This window comes from Bos mutus, chromosome 2 (genome assembly GCF_027580195.1).
Source record: "Bos mutus isolate GX-2022 chromosome 2, NWIPB_WYAK_1.1, whole genome shotgun sequence".
Classification (NCBI taxonomy): Eukaryota; Metazoa; Chordata; class Mammalia; order Artiodactyla; family Bovidae; genus Bos; species Bos mutus.
Window position 1 is genome coordinate 110,537,060 of NC_091618.1, and position 24,186 is coordinate 110,561,245.

General features: G+C 34.8%; 1 protein-coding gene across 3 annotated transcripts in view; it reads right to left on the minus strand.

Annotated features, from left to right (window-relative positions):
• Positions 1-24,186, minus strand: part of TLK1 (tousled like kinase 1) — a 178,844-nt gene that overhangs the window by 7,114 nt on the left and 147,544 nt on the right. For all 3 annotated transcript variants that reach the window (XM_005887582.2, XM_070358322.1, XM_070358327.1), the window contains 7 exons: positions 20,299-20,365; positions 8,419-8,516; positions 6,186-6,267; positions 2,687-2,778; positions 2,514-2,603; positions 2,188-2,357; positions 1,773-1,908 (listed from right to left, as the gene is read on the minus strand). In XM_005887582.2, coding sequence (XP_005887644.1) covers positions 1,773-1,908; positions 2,188-2,357; positions 2,514-2,603; positions 2,687-2,778; positions 6,186-6,267; positions 8,419-8,516; positions 20,299-20,365 — 735 coding nt within the window. The remainder of the gene's footprint in view (positions 1-1,772; positions 1,909-2,187; positions 2,358-2,513; positions 2,604-2,686; positions 2,779-6,185; positions 6,268-8,418; positions 8,517-20,298; positions 20,366-24,186) is intronic.

Below are 24,186 nucleotides of genomic sequence, written 5' to 3' on the forward strand. Positions count from 1 at the left end.
TTTTTTGAAAATTCACAATGAAGTAATTTTTGTCAACACCTAGGTAACTGTGAAGGAATGGCATTCATTTAGACTCATGTCCAAAAGATCAAGATTGTACCAAATTTCTCTTCTCATTCATGATCAACAAAACATCCATCTCAAACAAAAACTGTAACCACAAAACCTGTACAGAGAGGGCTTAATACTTACTGCTTTTAATAGCTAAGATGTTATATTAAGTATTATTATTCATAGTAAAGTAATGCTCAAAATTCTCCAAGCCAGGCTTCAGTAATATGTGAACTGTGAACTTCCAGATGTTCAAGCTGGTTTTAGAAAAGGCAGAGGAACCAAAGATCAAATGGCCAACATCCACTGGATCATGGAAAAAGCAAGAGAGTTCCAGAAAAACATCTATTTCTGCTTTATCGACTATGCCAAAGCCTTTGACTGAGTGGATCATAATAAACTGTGGAAAATTCTGAAAGAGATGGGAATACCAGACCACCTGACCTGCCTCTTCAGAAACCTATATGCAGGTCAGGAATCAAGAGTTAGAACTGGACATGGAACAACAGACTGGTTCCAAACAGGAAAAGGAGTACATCAAGGCTGTATACTGTCACCCTGCTTATTTAACTTCTATGCTGAGTACATCATGAGAAACGCTGGGCTGGAGGAAGCACAAGCTGGAATCAAGATTGCTGGGAGAAATCTCAATAACCTCAGATACGCAGATGACACCACCCTTATGGCAGAAAGTGAAGAGGAACTAAAGAGCCTCTTGATGAAAGTGAAAGAGGAGAGTGAAAAAGTTGGCTTAAAGCTCAACATTTAGAAAACTAAGATCATGGCATCCAGTCCCCATCACTTCATGGCAAATAGATGGGGAAACAGTGGCAGACTATTTTTGGGGCCTCCAAAATCACTGCAGATGGTGACTGCAGCCATGAAATTAAAAGACGCTTGCTCCTTGGAAGAAAAGTTATGACCAACCTAGACAGCATGTTAGAAAGCAGAGGTGTTACTTTGCCAACAAAGGCCCATCTAGTCAAGGCAATGGTTTTTCCAGTGGTCATGTATGGATGTGAGAGTTGGACTATAAAGAAAGCTGAGCGCTGAAGAATTGATGCTTTTGAACTGTGGTGCTAGAGAAGACTCTTGAGAGTCCCTTGGACTGCAAGGAGATCCAACCAGTCCATCCTAAAGGAGATCAGTCCTGAGTGTTCACTGGAAAGACTGATGTTGAAGCTAAAACTCCAATATTTTGGCCACCTGATGAGAAGAGCTGACTCAATGGAAAAGACCCTGATGCTGGGAAAGATTGAGGGCAGGAGGAGAAGGGGACGACAGAGGATGAGATGGTTGGATGGCATCACCGACTCAATGGACAGGAGTTTGAGTAAATTCCAGGAGTTGGTGATGGACAGGGAGGCTTGGCGTGCTGCAGTCCATGGGGTCACGAAGAGTCAGACACAACTAAGCAACTGAACTGATTCAAAATAAACATCACTCACTCTAACATTACAGAACAAGATTCACAAATTCTTCACATTAGGAATTTCTGGCTGGTAGTCACTGATGCCAAATTTCTCTTCCTCCAGTTTCCTGATACTTACAGTTAAGGCAGGATGAGAAAAGAGGGCTGATGCCAGTAGTCTCAACTCAGAGACTTCGTATCACCACCCTTATCACACCATAGTACTCTCAAAGGCACACGAAAATAAACTCTCTTTGAAAAGACTGGGCACTGACCTAGATAATTTTGGTGTTTTTAATAATACACTTACCAGTATGTGCCTGCCCCCTGGGATGTTAGATCCATTCCATCTACACCATAGCTATCATCATCCATGATCTTGGACAGACCAAAATCCGTGATTTTTATTTCTCCACATGCTGTTCCATCTACCAGGAGGATGTTTCCTAAAACAAAGTTTATTTAATGATACAAAGATGAAAAACATTATGTTTACTACGAAAGCTGATTTGGGGGAAATAAATAATACATTTAGTATACATATGTAAAATTTTTAATTAAAATACACATTTAAAATATAATTGCAAAATATAGCAATATTATTTTAAAAACACTTCAGGTTCTATTAGTATGCCACTGTCTCTTAAAAACTACATCACAAAGCATATTTTCAGATAATTATATTCTTTAAAGCTTAAAAACTTAAGACAAATTTTATTAATTACCTGGCTTAAGATCATAATGTATAATAGGGGGTTTTATTTCATTGAGATATCTTAGTGCATTTACAATTTGCATTACAATAGACCTAGCTTCTTTCTCTGACATTAACTTATGTTGCTTCAGATAGAAATCCAAGTCATTGCCTTCACAGTATTCTAACACTGTACAAAACCTACAATGGAGAAAAGAAAAAAATCAGACACAAAATATTAGCCAATACTTCAGAGTCACAATGGACAAATGAGTATTTGTATCATCACTACAGAATAGGGGAAGCAAATGCCAACATGTCTTTTCTTAAAAACTAAGTCTGTTTACATTCACTTACGTATCTGTATCCAAGGAGAAATAGTCATAGAGTTTAACTATTCTGGGGTGATCCAGTTCTTTGTGTATTCTATACTCTCTGCAGGCATGTCTACGAGAAGGAGAGTGTATTAATTCTCCATGGCCATTAAATGTATTTTCAAAATTGATAAAAATCAAAGAATTAATATTTACTTGTGGTAGTTTTCCTTCTTCTCATCCCTCCAGCTTTTATTAAGCTGGTGGATCTTCACAGCAGCATATCTTTGTTCATAAAGGTCAAAAGCCTAGGATTAAAGGAACAGAGAAGACTTTGAACCAAAGACCAACTGAAGAGCTCACTTTTTTGGGGGGGTAATAATTTTGCAGTAATATGGAACTAGAATATACACTTTTATACTATAAAATATACTACTTTTGGTAGTCATCTCTGCTAAGATTATAGTTCAGTGGCACATTTATTATCAGAAACAAGATACAAATTTCATGATGTTAAATCAGAGTAAACCTTAATGTGAATTTTCATGTTCAAGTTTTATAAATGCCAATATACTGAATTAAGATTAAACAATAAAGCTTTTTTAAAAAAAAAAAAAAAAAACATAGAGCTTCTCCTCTATACCAGCAGCAGCAGTAAGCAGCCAGGAAAACAGGTGACTTTAATACTTTTTTGGTGGATTGGATGAAGTAAACTTTTTCCTCTATCTTTTCCTACAGACTCCATGTTTTTTCCCCACTTGTTTGAAAATTAGTTTATTAAAGTTCTAAACTTTTATTACAAAATTAAACATAACCATATATAATTATCCCATATCAGCAATTATTCCTTAATCTCATCTCAAGATACGTTTTTATACTGGTTTGTTCAAATTATCAGCCTATTTCTTAAGAACGAATGATCAATATTTTTTAAGGCTTCAGGTGACTTTTTCTTTTTTTCTAAAAAACACTGCATATCATGAAAAATTTAATAGTTTAGGTTCTACTGTAACTTATATACAAAAAGTGCTCCTTTAAGAAAACACTTAAATAGCTTACATATTTATTAAGAAGAAGGTTCATAGCTTCCACTCCCTCTATCAATTTAACCTTAAAATAAGCAGGGGGGGGTAAACTGCTTGTCACAGAATTATAAAAGCATGAGATCTGAAATCACAAAGGATGCAGTAATTAAGAATATTCACTTTGGAGTCAGATAAACTTATTATTAGATGTGTTACTTTGTGCTAACAAAGTCTCAAAGTTTGGATTGTTGAAGAGAATTAAATGGGGTGAAACATATAAAGTGTTTAGAATAATACATGATTCACAATAAATACCCAATAGACATTAGCTAAGTTTTAAACAACAGAAAAGAAAAAAAGTTCAGGTAGGAGAAAGCAAAAAGAACATAATAAGTTTATTAAAGAACTTACAAGCAATCACAGTAAGAAGAAAAAAAAAGTAAAAAATGAAATTCTAAAGTTATCATTAGTGTATACTGATTATAATGTAAGACACATCTTTCAAAGTATACCTTCCCATAAAGCTAAGATGGTAATCACTAAGCAACTGATTCAATATTTTCCACAAAGTCTATTTTTTGATTTACAATCTGCTGCTTTGTTTCCCAAGGGACATGGCAAGAAAGAAAGGACTTTGAAGGGGTCAGAGGGAGCTGTCATTAGTATTTAAATCAACAATAGGGATTTAAGACATTAGGGCCCCAACAATCTGCATTTTCTAATTTCTATGTAAGATTTTCTTCAAGAGAAAAGTCTCTTTTAGCCCCTATCTGTGAGACTAAAAACAGTGGAAATACTACTGGGCAGTGGCGGAAGACCGCCATGAAAGCTATTAGAAGCAACAGAGACTGGGCTACTTTTAGGATAAGCCAGTGCTAGCTATGGTGATTTAGATCCACCATGAGCTATTATGATCTTCTTTTTTCTACCTTGTGGCCTGGGTAAGACTACTCAACACTTAAGTGCCCAGATAAACTACCATTAGAATCAAAGAAACAAGAACTGGAAGAGGGCTCACAAATCACTCTTGATGGGTGATACTAATGCTTATCCAAGTTAACAAAACAAAAACTAGTTCATGGTTGAACCAAGATCGGAAATTAGTTCTCTGAATCCAAATCCCATCATTTCTCCAGAGTCAGAACTGGATACAGGTTGTCTCTTGAACAGAGAGGATTTCTAATAACACTTTGATAAGCTTACATTTACTCAACACCAAAATTCTATGTGATTTACCTGATAGTTCATTTAATCATTACAATGATCCCATGGACTGTTAAACAGTCCCAGATGAAGACAGGATGATAAAGCAATAAGCCAAAGTTTAGACAGCTGGTAAACAGCAATCAGAATTAGGATTCAAACTCAGCCTGTTTGGCTTCAGAACCTAAGGTCTTAATCACTGATTATACCAATACATAATGAAGCTCGAAGTGTTACAAAGAGCTTATAAAAGGCAGATTAATAGGGAAGCCTTCAATAGGAACTAAAGTTTAAGGTGAGACTATTACCTTCATTATGACTTCATCCTAACTAAGAGTAAATGGGAAAGCCACTGGGGCTTATAAGGCAGGGGAGTGAGATGATCAGACTGCATTTTCTAACAAGGCCATTCTAGCTGCAGCATACACACAAATGGACTGGAGAAACTCAATGTCCAGCAAGAGGTGATTGGCTAGGAGATTAGAGCAGCAAAGCAAACAAGAGACAATGAGGCTTTGAGCTGAGATAGAGAAGGGTCCTTGCTGGATTTAAGAGAGCTTAATGACACTAGTAATGACATACACCAGAGACTGGTTATGCTGGAGGAAGGGGGTTAGGGGAAAGATGTAGTGAAAAACGGCTTTCATTCTTCATTCAAGTTTTTCAGGGAAGGAACTGGGTAGATAAAAGGCAGTGCTGTGTATTAAAGTGGGGAGCGGTGTTTTTTTTTTTTTTTTTTTTTTAGGGAGGAAGGTGTGGGAGGAGAGGAAGATAAGCTTCTATTTCACATGTGAGTTTGCAGTACTTAGGAAGCATCCACATTAGGTCATGTAAATCTGCAGGTATGGGGCTCAGAAAGAAGTGTGGGTAGATAGCTACATATATACATATGTATACATATGTATCTATATCTGAAACCAAATAGGTGATAACTCAGTGAAGAGGAGGGGGATATATTTGAAAAGGAGATTAAGAATGATAAAGAAATTTGGGAACACAGTATTTAAAGGTTGGTCAGAAAGACAATACAGAGCAAAAAAAAAAAAAAAAAGGTATAAAGTATTAAATGTGATGAATAAAAATTTCTGCATTCATATATATTTGAGAAACACTGGCCTTGAAATAGGTAGAAATTAGGGTAAATCCAGGAAATATAAGGACTTGTAACACATGTTTAAGGGATATAACCTTATCATATATGTACTATATTAAATGGCTACCTGCCCATCTTGATTCTAATGGCTGTTATTATTTGTATCAGGTTGGTCAGTGGTAATCAGCTACCAAATATCAGAGGGTCTGCAAAGGCACAAGGATAGTTTATAGACTCTCGAGATAACATAAGCCATCACAGACTCTTTTTGCAATGAGAAGACATAATTTCCCAGTCAAAAAATCATAAAAACAATAAACATGTACTTCTTAACCACATACTCCTATATCTTTGCTATATTAGTGTGAAGAACAGAAAAAAATATGTACATTACCTTATATACTTCACTAAAGCCACCTCTACCAAGCAGATGGAGCAATAAATATCTTTCATTTAACGTTGGGTGATCTTTGAACCTTAAGGGTGGGGAAAAAAACACTCATGCACATGAAAACACACACGAAAAGGTCCTGTCCACAGCACAGCTGTGCTCTACCCTACTCCTGGCTCTCTTCCCTGCTATTCTGAATTCTATTCCATACTTCTTTCTCTACCTGCATGACTATCACCCATCTCAGCGCTTTGGTGTTCACAAAGCCCAACATTCAGCTCTTAAGCTGAATATTCAAGTTCAATGACCAATTATAGCACTGTGATAAAGACCTACCAACTACTGTATTACTAAGAGCTTTATAAAATCCTGTATCTATTCATCAGGAAATACTTCCCTTATGAAAACATACTTTTATCTGGGAGTTTTAATTAAGTTTTATAGTACTGACAGAGGATTAAAAATAATTATAAGCTGACTTTCATTCATGGTTAAATTTTATAGTCTTTGCCTTTTACAAATAAAATTTTAATTCCCAATCAAAAAAGAAATGCTTAAAAAAAAAAAAACCCACCACAAATAAAATTATTTAAGGTTTATCACACCTGCTACACACTAAGCACTCACATGTATTATCTCATTTGGTTCTTAACTAACCCTCTGAAGTAGGCCCTGCTACTACCTCTATTTTACAGATGAGGGCACTACTGCACAGAAAGGTTAAGTAACTGTCCAGGGTCAACAGCTAATACATGGCAGGGTTTCACAGAAAACATGGTTCCAAAATGTACACTCTTGATTCTTAAACGGGAGGGGGAAAAGTCAATGACAGTTTTATAGTCTCAGATACAAAATATACATGGTATTTTATTCAATGTCAACACAACTTTGACAATTTAAGTTTTTCTTGAGAATTATTAGAGATTTCTGTTTAGTTTTAAAGCAAAATGTAGGAAATTTCCTGGTAGTCCAGTGGTTAGGACTCAGTGTTTTCACTGCCGTGGCCCATGTTCAATCTCTAGTTGGGGAACTAGAATCCCACAAGCCATGTAGCCAAAAAAAAAAAAAAAAAAAAAAGGGAAATATAACAATTCATTTAATTTTCATCAAGTGGATTAAGTTATATCCACAACCAAGCTTGGGCATAATTTTCAGAACAGTCAACTATAAATTAGCTTTGACTTATCTGCTTTATTAGAATTTATCTGGTATAATTAAGTATATTCCATAACTATGTTATTTCATTTACCTTATATATTGGAATGATTATGTTCATAAACAGGCCTTCTTTTAAGCAAGATATTTCATGGCAGAAATAGGCCACTTCCAATTCTGACACTCATTTAGGTCATGAAGATTTAAATTATATAAATCTGAAAGTGTAAATAAGACATCCTTCCTGTCCTCTACACAGACTACATCCAATTAATGCCTTTCTTTATTTCTGTCTTCCTCATAAAGCTCCCACCTGTCCATAGGCATTTTCTCTTTGAATTCCTTTAGTGTTTAAATAAATCTGATTAGGGATTAAGGACAGAGACTATAATTTAAACTGCTCTTCTATTTCTTCTTTACACAATGCTGGATACACGGTTTAATGAAATCCCTTTAGCTGAAACGATTTCTTCTTCACTACTGTAACACTAACTTTGGTATTTAGTCAACAAATATGTATTCTGTGCCTACCATACGCCAGAAACAGGTTTAGGTTTGGGGGATATAGCAAGAACAAAACTAAATCCCTGCTCTCATGTAGCTTACATTCCAGTGAAGGAAACAGATAAAAGAACTGGAAAAAAAATGTAATTCCAAATACTGATAAATGCCAAGAATAAAAAGCAAGGTAAGGATACTGAGAGAGGTGATGGAGTAACGCCAGGACTGATATTTTAGACAGGGTGGCCTTTCTAGTGACCACCTGGAGTGAAATAAGTAAGCCACTCATATGTCCAGAGGAAGAATATTTCAGGCAGAGAAAATGGAGAACAGAAGAGCCTTGAGATAGGAATGACATGTGATCAAGGGAGCCAGTGTATATATGACATATAAGCGAGAGGAAAATGAGAGAGGTGGGGTGGTGAGGTGCCTGAGACCGGATCATACAAGGCCTTCCGAGTCATGGGAAGGACTTTATTTCTATGATGAAGTCCCTCAACAAGGAAATACTGTGTTTATGATCTCCAAGGGGAGATAATCTTTTATCATGTAATACTGTAAAATACAAATAATGACTTACTGTGAATTATCTTCATTATTTATTCTTTTGAGCTCTCGAATATGAAGATTTCTGACTCTTTCCAAACGTTCAAGTTCTGCCTGGATTTCTGCCTCTTCCTGAAAATGAAAAGAGGGGACTATAACAAGCTCAATCTATTGGTGATATAAAAAAGATGTTTTTACTCATGCACCAATTTTTTTTTTTAACAGTGATGGAAAGAATAGTGTATTATAAAGTACCACTGAGTTAAAAGATCGAAGTGCTCTTTTCAATGCCTGAAAGATAAGAAAGAGATAAGGCAAAAGCCTATTTCAAGAAACCAACCTCCACATGAAAATCTCTGTACTATAAGAAATCTATTTTTATAATGTCTAAACTAAAAATGACTGCAAGGTAGTCTGAAACTGACTTATAACACAAAATGAGCTTAAGTTTTATTTCTGATACGTTCAAATTTTAATTTATGAGGGAATAATTTACTAATACAAAATAAATGAAGATATTTCACAATAGATAAAAGAGGAAGAAAGGTAAAACACAAAACTACTGATTATTCAGAGACCTTACAACATTTGGAATACACAAACACACACGTACAATCAGACCAATCACTTTGGATAAATTCCACTACAATTTTAAAGAGACTCTTAAAACAAAAATTATGTGACTAGCTGTGATTTAGATCCTTAGTCATCAGAGCACACCTAGGCAAATCCTAAAGGAATTTACTTTAACATTCATTAATCTAAAAATTCTGATATTTTCATGTCTCAATATATACAATTTTTAGAACATTTAAAAGACACCAAAACAAACAAAACCACCCATTACACACACCTCTTTGTCAATATAAATACTATTAAGACAAGAACATAACCAAATTTCAGTGAAAAGTTCTAGAAATGCCCATTTTATAATATTTTTGAAGAACTATTAAGTAAACACAGACTGCCTTGGCCTAAATGTATAACCATTATAAATCTATATACAACATGGAATAGGGATCATTTCTGAATATTATACTTAAATATTTCTGCTTTTCATTAGCACTGTCTCATAATGATTTATCTTCTAAAATTAAAAAAAATCCTTTGTCTCAAAAAATCAACAATTCTGAAATTTACTCTGAAAGTATATTTCATTGTAAGGCAAGATAACAGAGGTATAAAAGTCTATTACGCCATTATCTATAGTCTCAGTGTCATAAAGAAAAACAAATGTTCACAGATTAAAAAACTAAGTATGTTTATATTCTACTTGACCTTAAGATTATATTAGTTATTTAAAAATGAAACGCAACCCCTACTTGTTGCAGATATTTAATGTAAATTAGGCATTAGATAATACATGCTGCTGCTGCTAAGTCGCTTCAGTCGTGTCCGACTCTGTGTGACCCCATAGACGGCAGTCCAACCAGGCTTCTCTGTCTCTCGGATGCTCCAGGCAATACTGGAGTGGGTTGCCATTTCCTTCTCCAATGCATGCATACATGCTAAGTCGCTTCAGTTGTGTCCGACTCTGTGCAACCCTATGGACAGCAGCCCACTAACTCCTCTGTCCAGGGGATTCTCTAGGCAAGAATACTGGAGTGGGTTGCCATTTACTTCTCCATAGATAATACACAGAAACCACTGAAGATGAACTTTTCTAAAATTTGTGGGAGAGTTCTCTAAAATACACTAAATTCTCTGAAATTTCCTCATTTAGTGTAGCTTCAGTCACAAATATTTCTAATTTTAATGAAAATAAGAAAAAAAGGTAAGATAATGTTCCAGGGGATTAAATAGTTTCATTATAAGGACAGGAAATAGATTCAAAAGCTTTGCAACAATAAAGTCAAACCATAGTTCAGTTATCTCAATTCAGTTACATAAAGCAGAATAAGAAACTGGCCATATAGGTGTGTCCATAAATATGAAAAAATTCAAATTCAATTATATCACAGAACACAGAAAGAGGTAACTTACTTTTTTCAGATTACTAACATTTGCTGCCTTAACATTTGCTGTTAATTTCTTACACATGTATGAAGCTACTAAACAGTAAACTGGTATAATTTTAAATAATCTGATAAAACGGTGAAATGCTTATTAGAATTGCCAGCAAAAATACTTGTTTCAATTTTTACTTGAAATTGTGGTATGGGGATACTTATTATTTGAAAAGTGAATTTATAGAAATTCTATTATAAATATATAATTTTGAGACAACTAGATTGTTCACACATAATTACATTTGTTTTATAATTTTTGGTAATCAGATGTTTATACAATGGCAGTAATCAATATTACGAAACAGTTACTAAAGAAAATAAAATACATGTATGTGCCAGTTAAACAAGCTTTTATTCCTCTATAAAACATGCCAAGTATGGGCTTCCCTAGAGGCTTATATGGTAAAGACTCTGCCTGCAATGCAGGAGACCAGTCTGATCCTTGGATCAGGAAGATCCCCTGGAGAAGGGAATGGCTACCCACACCAGTGTTCTTGCCTGGAGAATCCCATGGACAGAGAAGCCTGGCGGGTTCCATGGGGTTACAGAGTCAGATAACACTGAGCGACTAAGCACACACATACACATGCCCCATAAGATCTTGTAATACAAAAGGACAGGCAAGCTTCATTCAGTCTGAACTGTAAAGTTTACAGGAAAAAACCCCCAAATGTCAGGAGGACTAGTTAAAACAAACAGCTGGATCCTAGCTGTTTAAGAGGAAAGGTCAAGGGAAGGAACTATAACTGAGTATATGCAGATACACGTAAATCTTCCATAGTCATCAGTAAATATATTTACATATTCCATATTGTAATTCAGTATTTATTCCAGTATCTTGGATCTCAAAACAAAGTGACATATTTCTAGGGGAAAGATAATTCAGCAACTCTAAGTACCTTTTCTCAAATCCCACTGAGTAAAAGTATATATTCTATTATGGATTGAAGGCTTTGTGTTCCTCCCAAATTGTGTATGTCTAAGCCCTAACCCCCCAGTGTGATGGTATTTGGAGAAGGGGACTCTGTAAGTTAAGCGTTAGCTTAGGTAATGAGACTGGAGCCCTCTTGATGAAATCTAGTGGCTTTTTGAGTAGGAAGAAAGAGATCTCTCCTCCCAACCCCACCACCTCTTTGTGGCAGCACAGAGAAAAGTCACATGAGGATGTGAGAAGATGACCATCTACAAACTAGGAAGAAAGCTACAGAAACTAAACCCGAGGCTCCCCTGGTAAAGAATCTGACTGCCAATGCAGGAGACACAGGTTCGACCCCTGATCCAGGAAGATCGCACATGCGGCAAAGCAATTAACCCTATGCGCAGCAATTATTCAGCCTGTGTTCTAAAGCCAAGGAGCCGCAACTACTGGAAGCCTGCATGCCCTAGAGCCCACGAGCCACAACGAGAAGCCACCGCAAGGAGAAGCCCACAAAGCAACAAAGACCCAGCACAGCCAAAAGTAAATGAATGATTAAAGAAAAAAAAAGAAACTAAACCCCAAGGGACCTTGATCTTGGATTTCCAGCCTCTAGAACTATGAGAAATAAGTTTCTGTTGTTTAAGCTGCCCAGTCTATGGTATTCTGTTACAACAGCCTGAGCCTGTTACTTATTCTCTCCTTATAGAAGGGAATTCCATTATGGAATGGAATCCTCAAACACATGGGAAAGGTAGGTCAAATTACTAAAATAAAAGAGAGGTAGTCCAGAATGGAGATCATGCTTAGTAAGAACACTAAAGTTCAATACTCTAGTCAGCCACTAGCTAAGCAATTTACAGCAGAAAAGGTCTAAGAAGAAACAGCATCTCTGGAAAAGAATTGGTTTCTGTAGGCAATTATGGTGTTGAAGGAACACGAATAAGAAAAGATCCTACTAGAGAGAGGGAGGTAGGTTTGGTAATCACATACAATAAAAGGACATCGTTCTTTCCCGGTTTAGACAAAAAGATATGGCAATAAACCTTAACAGTACATACTACAGCTATTTTAACGGTATTTTAAAATAAGATCTAATATCTGAATTACTTGAATATATATTTTTAAAAACCCAGGTTAGACAAGTATACAATGACCTCAATACTGCCTCATTTAAGTAACCTGCAAAACATAGCACCTTCCAAAATTTTTAACTTTAAAAATTTATATGCAAAGTAAAACCAGTTTGTCCCTCAATAGATATTTAGCATACAAATACTTTCTATTTGTACTCAAGAGTCCCTTCCGGCAACTTAATATCCCCTTGGCTCAACATTCTAAGCTAAAAGTATGCTACAGCAATGTAGAATCTTCGTAAAATGCCAAGTTAAATAAAATGCAGGTTAAAACTGCTAGGCAGACTTGGGGTATTTTTTGAGCATTTCTCTTAATGGCAGTTTTTAAAAGGGCAATTATTTTCTTTTAAAGTAGGGGTGCGTAGGCATTAAACTATAAAACTTACAAGTTATATAGTAATGCATTTTACATGTAAAGCTAATGCATTTCCTGTAAAAGTTGAACATACTATTGAATAGTTTAAACTTCTTTAGCAAATCTTTAATATATTACATGTTAGCCCCACAAAAACCCCTCAATTTTGAAAAGCTGCCTTTCTATAAAAGATAAGATAGAATTTGAGAATCTGAGAATTTCTGATGTATCATTCTCAGCTTGCCTATAATTCATGTGAGTTGGGAGAAGAAAAGAGTTTGTGTGGTATATTATGAAGATAGTGGAAACAGGGAAAAGCTTATCATTTACAATAGTATATTTGGGAGCACCATAACAACATTAGTCCGTTTGAGAAAACTATTAATAGTTCAGAATGAGGTTTCAACATATTTAATACCAAATTAATTTTAGTAATGTAATGATACAATAAAGTTAGTATCTCCAAGTCCTCAAATAAGTTTTAATTTCATAAAATATTTATAATGTCATTCCGAAAGTCTATCACTAGGAAAGTGAAAGGTGAAATTAACAAAAGGCGCTATTAAAAGCTAACAGAAAGGGCAGTGCAGAAAAGAATTAAGAAAATTATTACCAATTTACTTCAAATTTGTAATTTTTCTCTATTATATTCTTTTATATATCCTACATATGGATATAAGAGACACGAACCATTGGAAATATGAACCAATAAAAAAAACTACATTGAACGTATAGAGATCAGTTTTGAAACTACTGCCCGTAATACTCTCTTTGCTCAAGTATGACCGTACAGATCGAGGGAGTAGGGTAGGAAGAGGAAAAAGGACAAATACTGTGGAATTCCTGGTGGGGGACTCTTTCCTAACTATGTATATGATGTCTCCGTCGATCCTGAGTCGCTGAGCTGGATATTACAGAGGGGAACGTACTGGGTCTCCCTCAAGTGTGTTTAACTGGCTTAGATAATTACTTTAGAACTTTAATGTTTTCCTCTCTCTATTTCATTTCCTTCTTTGGTGGGCTGGGGGTCATTCGCCTCTCCTTGATGAATAAACACACACATCAAAAACCCTAAATGGGAGTAAGTGTTAAAATGGACAATCGGATTGTCAGTTCCCCCATTCTATTTAAACAAACCAAACCCTATATTCTCAGCAGCAAATAAATATAACAGTTCAACTGACTGGCAAATTATAAATATCCAGTACACTTCCTGAAAAAGAAATCACAGCTTCTGTATTAAGGGGATGAAATTTCTTGATGTTGAAACTAGCTAAGGTGCTGACACCAAACCCTAGCACCTACAGGTACGATGCCTTGCTACATTTTCTTCCAGCTTTCTGCCTCCTTTTAACCTTTTGCAGGGTTCTGGTGGATTCCATATTTTTTAAAAGTATGGAAAGGTTTAACATTCTATACAATAATGAGAAGAGCCTAGTCTTCTAGACTCTATGTATATGCATATAAACAGCATGGAGTTACAGTTTTTGGCCACTGGCCAAACAACTGCCTTCTCTTTTTTGTGAAATTATGACCTCTAAACTGAATTTACAAACCTGAATAAACTCTGCCCAATGGTTAACATGATCTAAGATTCTTTCCAAAATTCAAAGAATGCCATTGCCTACACAACTGGATTAATATAAAAATCTACAAACGTGAAATACATTTTATCACTAAATTTTCACTCTGGTAAGTGAACACCATCTATTACCGGGTAAAGATGTGTAACTACAGATGGGGTGAGCCAGAACTATGCTTGCAGGTTCACAAGGAGAGCAGGACGCAGAGTACACACACCAGTAGCTTTCCTATCTACAGCTAGTGCCGTGCTCTCTCAGGCATCGCTTTCACAGACTAGCACTCGTTTTTAAACAGAGGCAGAACTATGCACAAGATGTCAAGTTTAGAATTCCAACACTCTTGGCACTTTTCTTGCCCACACATACCAAGAACTTGGGAACCTTGTATATTCTTTGTGGGCTTAATGGTGACTTTTTCTAGCGTGATGAATGCATTTTCACTAGACTTCACTGAAAACTACTTCCTACACAAGTAGCGTCTTGTGTATTGTTCTAGAGAAATGTAACATACAATGTGGTTGGCTTTGAGAGAAAATTTTCTTGAATATAGAGGTGCACATGCAGTTTAAGCCCTCCAGCATTACCTATTTTCACATTTTTATTCATACCTAAAGTGACAAGAGGTGTCACATACACAAACGTATTCTTTGTGGTCATACTAAGGATTTGATAAATCAGATGACAATGGTATTCTAGAAAGAAAGACCAAAGGAGATATCAAACTTCAAGAATATTTGGGGATTAATTCACCTAAAACCAATGCCCTGTATTCTCCACTGTTCAAAAGGCTTGCAGACAATCCATTGTCTTCCATTTCAACTAGTTGCATGGTCCACTGTGAAGGAGTGAGAAAAGAGCTGTGTGCTTGTTCTTGACCTGTAAAGATTTCATCATGGAAGATTAATACTGATGCTGCTGCTGCCTGTTACTGGTTGTTTCTCTTTGCAGGTGCCAATATCGGTCAGAGAACAGGATTTCAGTGGCAGAGTTGTTGCTATACTGTTATCTCTTCAGAACGGAGGCACAAGGAGAGATGAATGCCACATCGCAAGGAGCAAAGGAGAAAGAGAGAAAGAAATGGTGTCAGGTGGCATGTTGGATGCGATTTTTGTTTTAGTAGAGATTGAGATGACCGTAATTGTTTAGCTGATTCCTTTGGTCTGCAAAGATACACTTGTGTTGGTGCTGATGGTTCTTGACTAATCCTGTTTCAATTACAAGCTGGTTATGTTTTTCCTAAAAGCTTCTGGTATTTAAATTCACGGTTTATAACTCTCTCTCTCACACACACACCCCAAAACACATACATTAAAGTCAATCCCTACTACACTATCTAATATTCCATACTGAGACGTCAAATCTTCTATATGCATTCTCTCCAACTAATCAAATATTTTAAATCCAGAAGACCAAAAATTCGAACACTAGAATAAACACCTCCACACGCTGTTCACATCACAAACTTGAGTCAAACAGCAGTGGTGTGATGTAGTTATTGGTCCTGATAACTTTCAAAATTCTTACTTTCTCTTTATTTTGGGGTATTATGATTGGTAATTTATATTTTTAAAATAATATTATGACTAGAGAGAATCTATTACAAGGAAGATGGTTTACCAGGGATTTTTTAAAAAGTTGTTTATGTTAGTTTAGTAATAATCCTTGGAAAGCACATCCACATAGTTTTGTTCAATTCTAGAATTAAGATTGGAGTTATACAAACAACCACCTAGTAGAACTCCTCAAATTACAAAGATAAACGACTTTCTCATAACTAGAATGTATCAAGACCGGTATCAAAACAGGATCAACTATAAAAGCTAACTGGTACACAGCTTATTAGTTTTTCTTAAAGCCAGAGATGCCACATGTGGCACAGGTACATTATCGGATTTAGTTGCTCTACCTTAAAGAAACAAAATTTTAAACATAGGAAATTATTCTCATTACAACTATAAGCTTATAAGCGATAATCAAGGAAGTTTATGCATAATGACTAGTAGCAAAAAGTTATTTTGTGTAAGTTTCAGGAGTAATCTGTATAATATACATATATTTGACTATATACTTCCTTTACGTTCTAGTAAATCTTTAGCTGTATAAAGGTAAAATTACACTAGAGAGTATTTACACATTTTACCTCCCAAAACATGCTTTTCCTCTTGACCTTTAAAGATAAATTTATAATGAAAAACAGTGAACCAATTAATAATAAAGAAATATTCTAGTTGATAGAATAGTCACTAACAGGCTACCCAAGGAAAGTAATATATGAGAGAAAGAGAGAAAGAAATACGTGTGTGAAAAATTTAATTGCTCTACTTTATCTGTGATGAAAATAAAACAGTCTATTTCTGGGGGAAAAAAGGAAAGCAAACATTCCTACTACTCTAAGAAAAATGCAAAGCTACAAGGGAATCAATTCTGAATACAGAAGGCTCAACCTGCTCTCCATCTACAACTAGAGAATTGTAGGAATAAAGTGTAAGGATACTTCCACTGAAGTAGCAGTGAGAAAAGGTTCAAGTCTTGGCTTTGCTAGTTACTAGCTATATTAATTTAGACAAAGCAAACAGAGAAGAGCTTGGCATTCAAATTTAACATTAATGTTCACTCTAGAATGGTTAAAAATTCAAAGTGTATAAAATGTAATATTATGTAATTCTCCTGAAATGTGGAAATAAATCACTTAGTGAATGAGTGAGCAATAATTTCATAAACTGATAACTAAAACAATATTAATTCTTAATATATTAAAAAAGATGATGCTGAACAATAATTTTCCTAATTTCAGAAGACAGTAAGCCCTTAAGTAAGTTTACATTTACTATTTGGTGGTAACAGGAATGAGAATTTATTTTAGCCATGGACTTACTGCTGAACTCTCATTTGTTACTCTATCACACTAACAGATTCACTGGATTTGGATCATTATGTTTCTAGCCCTACAGAATATGAACTGAACTTTATGATTTACTCAGTGGTAAATACTTTTTCATATTTCGGTTTACCTATTCAGTTATTATGATTATCTTTATAAAATACAATGTATATCATAAATTATCTCAAGAAAAAGTTAACTAGGCCTTCTAGTCTTCTATGTCCAAATGGTATGGGCTTCAGCAATGATTGAAGTTTTTTCCTTTGGTGCCAACAAATTTAATAACTCTATCTAACTTCAAGAGTTTTTATTGAAGGGAGAGTGAAAGTCACCTTTGGTAATGCAGGAGGTATACTGGGCTCCACATCTAAACCCTAATCTGATGTAGGTCACATGATTAATTCCTGCACAGGTTACATGGACATCAAATATTTACAGATCAGATCCAGCCTATGGTAGAAACTATATAGTTACATGTCGGGGTATGGTTCATGTTGGCTTAAGATAGAGGTGATGAAGTGTTCAATCTACTTGTGTTTTAGAAACCAGAACGACCTATTTTTAATGACCTACTTTCCAACTATGCTTTAGAATGCCAAATAACTTATTTTTAACACATGTAACTGAATGCCTATTATTCTTAAACTGTACAACTAAAAAAAATAATACCCAGTGGAAAGCAGACTACTACTCTTCATTTGTACTCTAAGGTGACACTACTTACTCAATTTTGTTCTCTGTATGTACTACTAGCAACTTTCTTCATAATGCATTCATTCTTCTCAACCAAAAAAGTCAGAAGTAAATGTGAGAATTCAAAACATGAGAGTATATTTCAGCATTAATTCATCAATTCTTCCAAAATATTCCATGATGGAGATCAAAGAAAAGTAATGTTGTAAATTGGTTAAGAAGATAAAGTTAGAAATATAAAACTGCTCAGTAAATTTGATAAAAGCTGAAACAATAAAACAGGAAAAGGATTATGGATGGGACAATTATTAGAATGAGTAAATACAAAAATGGAGAAGTCAAACACTGGGAAAAAAGATAATACGGAAGTTAGAATAGAAGGTGTAGTAAACTACAAAAGCTTACAACTGTTTATATAATATCTAGACATTTAAGTATATGTACCTTACTTTATAAAATAGAAATGTTTCAGAGAAATAAAATATTTTCAATGTACCAGGAAAGCTTTAAAATCAACCAACCACCCACCAATCAAAAAATAAAAACAAACCGCCCTCTGAATCCTTTTAAGTATTTTTGTGATACAAACAGTCGATTCCTAATTTAACTACTTTATCATTTCATATTTTATAACAGGTTTCCATAAGACATGTAAAACTCATCATTAGAAAGAGTAATCTGAAATTTACTATTATGTGTGAAAATTATAATCCTCCAGTTGACTATACACTTTAGCATCCCATTATCATGAAAGGCTGGTCAGAAAATAATTGATAAATCTTTCTTTTTATGGAACATCAAACACAGGTCTCTATCAAAATAGCTTAGGTGGGCAGACAAATACTTGTACGAATTCTGAACTTCAAAATCCCCACTTCCCTTCTATAGTCCCGTTACAACTCCATCAGTTACAAAACAGGTTGAAGTTGTCTACTTATATCAAAGGACAAGAGAAATATCAATAATTACAACAGAACAGAAAACAGAACAAAACAGATCAGAATAAATTCATTTTAGAATTTACTGTTCAAGTAGTTGGGCTGAAACTTTTCTGAACAGGGGTACAGTAAAGAACACTAATACAAATTACATGTATATATATGTGTCTATATATACACACATATACACAAAAGTGAGGTGAAAGTCGCTCAGTTGTGTCCGACTCTTTGCGACCCCATGGCTCCTCTGTCCATGGAATTCTACAGGCAAGAATACTGGAGTGGGTTGCCATTCCCTTCTCCAATATACAAATATGTATGTATATAAAATATAATTTTTTTCTGTTCCCTGTACCTAAATGGCAGGACTCTGAAGCATGTTGATAGCATTCCAAAAATAAGCACATCTATAATGAGATGGTGGCTGCTACAAGAATGGGTTTCTCTGACATACCTCACCCTACCCCAGGGAGATGACTTGATAGATACTATCTTCAATTAGTTCACTAACTTAGTTTTAGCTGTTACTCAGCCTATTTAAACAACGTAAGTAATGTGATAAGCAGACCAGACAATTTAAAAACTGGATCAAAGAAAAAGAATTTTACAGCTGTCAGTAATTTCATTTTGAGGGGGAAAATCTATTATTTCTCTGAAATGGTTTGAATTAAAAATACGAACTAAAAAACAATGAACTGAATATAATTTCAGAGTTTACAAACAAGTACACAGTTTACATTATAAAACTTACTAAAATATAACAATGTTTTTCTGAATTATATCACTTCATATTATTACCGATGATCAGGCTCTTCTAAATTTGCCAATGTATATGTTTTAACTGAAACATTTAATCAGGTATTTGGTAACTTTAAAGTTAAGTCAAAAAAACCTGTTATTAATTTACAATTGTTTCAATTTGTTATGAAATGGACACAACATAGAATATTACATTTTATCTTAAAAATAAAGCTTTTTTTTTTTAAAAAAAAAAAACAGATAGTATTTAACAGTAATCTTAAAAACCTGGAGTTCTGTCCAGGATCATTCCTCCACTATAGGGACAAGGGTTTTTGTTTTTTAACTTTTTGACCACACACGTCATGTGGGATCTTACTCCCCAGACCAGGGATCGAATCAGCATCCCCCTGCATTGAGAAGTCCCAGGGACACTGTATTATCAGCGTCTGAAATGTTTGTAAATTACCACAAGGTAAAGGAACGTTATTTTAATATATTCAACATAAAAATGCAACTTTTATGCCCCTCTTTTATTTTTTGGTCTGAAGTTTTAAATTTGGGTCCTTTTTCTCTGTAAGTTTTGCCTTCTTTAATAAGAAACGGAAAACACAACTTTCCACAACCTCTGGTAAAATGAAATGGCCAGCATATGCTTCACGTACCTTTTTGAGATGTCCTAGTCTAAGTTTGAAAATTTCTTCCTGTTCATGATATTCTGCCAAAGTCAACCTGTCAAAATGAAATTGTAATTCTAGATATTAATACTTATTGTTTCTTATTAACAACCAGCAAAATAAAATTAATCAAATAAAAATACTAAAAATGTTGACAAATTTCAGCCCCGAACACATAAGCCTAAAGTGCCTGAAGGTATTCTTCAGAGTATATCTAATACAGATGGAAAAATTGACTGACTTATAAAATTCAACAACTATTTAATCAGTACCACGAATTTAGATCCTAAGGATGCAATGAAAAGGACAGTTTCTCAATATACTCTGGTTTGAACTTACACTTCATAGTGGGAGTATAGGGGGTAAGGAAGCAGAAGAGAAATAATTTAGTCCAGAAATGAAACAATCCCAAGTAACAGTACGTGTTATAAAGGGAATCAGAAAGGCTGGTGTGATAATAACTGTCTGTACTACACTAATTTGCACCAAGTTTTAGGGAGATAGTCTTGATCTGAATGTCAAAAGGACAGCCACAAGAGGACCTAGGGGAGTACGTTCTAGACACAGGTTAAAGCAGGTACAAAGACACCAAGATGGAAATAGACTGATACTGAGAAGAGGAAAAAAAAAAACACACAAGTATCAGAATATAGTCAAAGAGGCTGTCAGCAAAAGAGATAAAGCAGGGGCACAGCATCTAAAAGCAGGATGGATTTTAGACCAAGAAATGAATTTCATTTTACTTTAAGAGTACTGGGAAATCACTGCAAAGGTAATTGGTCCAATTTGGGCACTGGTTTAAGAAAGAAAGAAATGAAGACATTTTTCTCTTCTCTGCTTCCATGTGCTAGTGAATAAGTGAGACAGGGCTGCCAAAACCCACCAAATTATTAATAAATACAAACATATACACACGTGAGAGTACTTTATGGTTGTGGTATTATTAATTTCAAATATTCTTCTGTAAATTAGAAAAAATCACTGCAGCTGACCCTTGAATAACAAGGGTTTGAACTGCACAGGTCCACATACATGAAGATTTTTAAAATAAACACGTATTACAGTACACTACATAGTCTGGAGTTGGTTGACTCTGTGGAGGTGGAACTGCAGATACAGAGGCCAGCTGTGAAGTTATATGCAAATTTTCAACTGTAGGGAGGGTTAGAGTCCCAAACCCTCATGTTATTTAGGGTTCAACTGTAGTTTAATGTATGTAGAACTTTAGTAGGATATGTACCTATTATAATATTTCATAAGAAAACATGATTCTGTATCAATAAAGTGAAAGAGGAAAACACACACACACACAGACACCCCCCCCCACAACAAAACAACTTCCATTCATACCCATTACTGAAAGAACTGCTTTTATCTATCATATTTAGGCCCTTGTTTACTTATGTATTCTGGGTTTATTTGGTTAAGCTCCAAACCCCAAGGACAACTTATTTATGCTTGGTTTATATCCCTCAGCAACATTCAGTATAAATGCTATTTCCCTTAAGCTAGATGGTAATTAAAATATTAATATCATAGAAAGGGCATTCAAATGAAATAATCAAAAACCTCCAAGAAATTCAGTTAGTATTCCACTAGAAATATCTTAAGAGTAAAAAACAAACATTTAAAATTAACTCTCTCTACCCAGTCTTAGGTTAACATAACCATTGGATTTTATTATACTGAATATAGCAATATAGTTCCAGCAGTTGCCTAACATAAATTTAGAGAACTAAACACTGCACTGTGAATGTGAAACATGTATGCAGATGCAATGAAACAAGAAGAGGGAAACGTGGTATTTTTTTAAAAAGAGGTTTGGAAACTAAAGCTGATAATATCTCAACTAGTTCACTAAAATAAAGCCATAGGAATTTTGGCAAATAGTTTCTGGATATGCATATATGCCATCAATGGAAATTACCTGTATAACAATATAGTAATTTACTACTCTTAAAATAAGGTTTTAGGCCTACCAGTAGACCATAGGATGGGCTCAGAACTAATTTTTTTAAATATGTAAATATTTTGTTTGTTTCTGTATAGGAATAAAATACAGTTCTATACTTTGGTTTTTATTGAGTTAAAATGCAGCTAAATTTACTATTCATAAGGTAAAATTAGTATGGCTAAAATTTAGTTTACTAAAATTTTTGACTGTCTTAAGTTGGCAGTAGTTTTCAATAGCTATTGTTCTTCTGAGTTAATAATAAATCAGTGTCAATTAGTTCCATGGTGTCTTAGTCTGTTGAATACTGCATGGTTAATCGTATACATTTTATAATGTAATACATATTGGCTATTAACTAGCATTCAGTTCCAGTTGTTAATATGTTTGTGTTGTGGCTCAAATATACATCATCTACATACCTTTAATAAAAGCAAATACACACAAATAGTCCCTTCCCTAAATTTACTTAGTATAATGATACCTCATTGATTTCAAAAGCTTTGACCCCAGAGCATTATTTTATAGGTCTAATCCTAATATGAAACACATGCAATTCTCAGTAAAGATTAATGGTAACTTTCGGCAGCAACAGAACTTTGCTTTCTTTACTGCATTTGATTACTACCAATACAAGGCTTCAAATAAACAGCAAAATATATACATACTAATTTCTCTCTGCTGGGTTTGAAGCATCAATAAACAAATGTACAGATAGTACTAAATACTAGGCTACTGACTTTCTTGGACAGTGAAAGTGAAAGAAAGTCGCTCAGTCGTGTCCAACTCTTTGCGGCCCCATGGACTGTAGCCTACCAGGCTCTTCCGTCCATGGGATTTTCCAGGCAAGGATACTGGAGTGGGTTGCCATTTCCTTCTCCAGGAGATCTTCCCAACCCAGGGACTGAACCCAGGTCTCCTGCATTATAGGCAGACGCTTTACCATCTGAGCCACCAGGGAAGTTCTTGGACAGTAATTCTTACCATTTTATGATCGTGGTATCCAATTTCACATATACGTAACTTTGCGGTTCAAACAGCAGTTTAAGAATTCCTATTCCTGTCTCACAAAATAGAATGCAAACCACCAAACAGCAAAAGACATTTCTTACATTTCTTTGCACTTCCTTATCAGAAAGCACCTGACATATATTAGCACTTTAGAAATTGAAAAGTGAAGTTGCTCAGTTGTGTCCGACTCTTTGCGACCCCATGGGCCATTTAGCACTTTAGATATCTGCTAATTATTTCCACTGAAAAATACTTATAGATTAAATTTAGATAAAATTAATTGGATCTTAAAGAAATTGGATTTTATTTTATATATGGAAAGAGGTAAGCTAGGAAAATACTAATTTTGATGACTTTTAATTGCCACATCAATTAATTTTATGATGTGCTTTTTAAGATGCTTAAAAAACATCCACCCTCTTAAGCAAGTCAATTGCTTAAATTACTTAGCAAATCTCTTGTTCACAGAATGCAAAGTCCAATTTCTCCCTTTATGAATCATATCTCATATTATAGATTGAATATTAACTTTATTACACATTTATGTATATATATTTAGGAGATGCTAAAAATCATAAAAACTGTTCAGGAGGTTAACACAAAATTATTCAAAAAGCCAAGAAATTTAAAACTCAAACATAAAACTTAACCACTGATAACCTTTCACAGTGAGTATGAATGAATAAAGAAAGCTGAGTGCTGAACAACTGATGCTTTTGAATTGTGGAGTTTGAGAAGATTCTTGAGAGTCCCTTGCACTGCAAGGAGATCCAACCAGTCCATCCTAAAGGAGATCAGCCCTGAGTGTTCACTGGAAGGACTGATGTTGAAGCTGAAACTCCAATACTTTGGCCACCTCATGCGAAGAGCTGACTCATTTGAAAAGATCCTGATGCTAGGAAGAAAGATTGAAG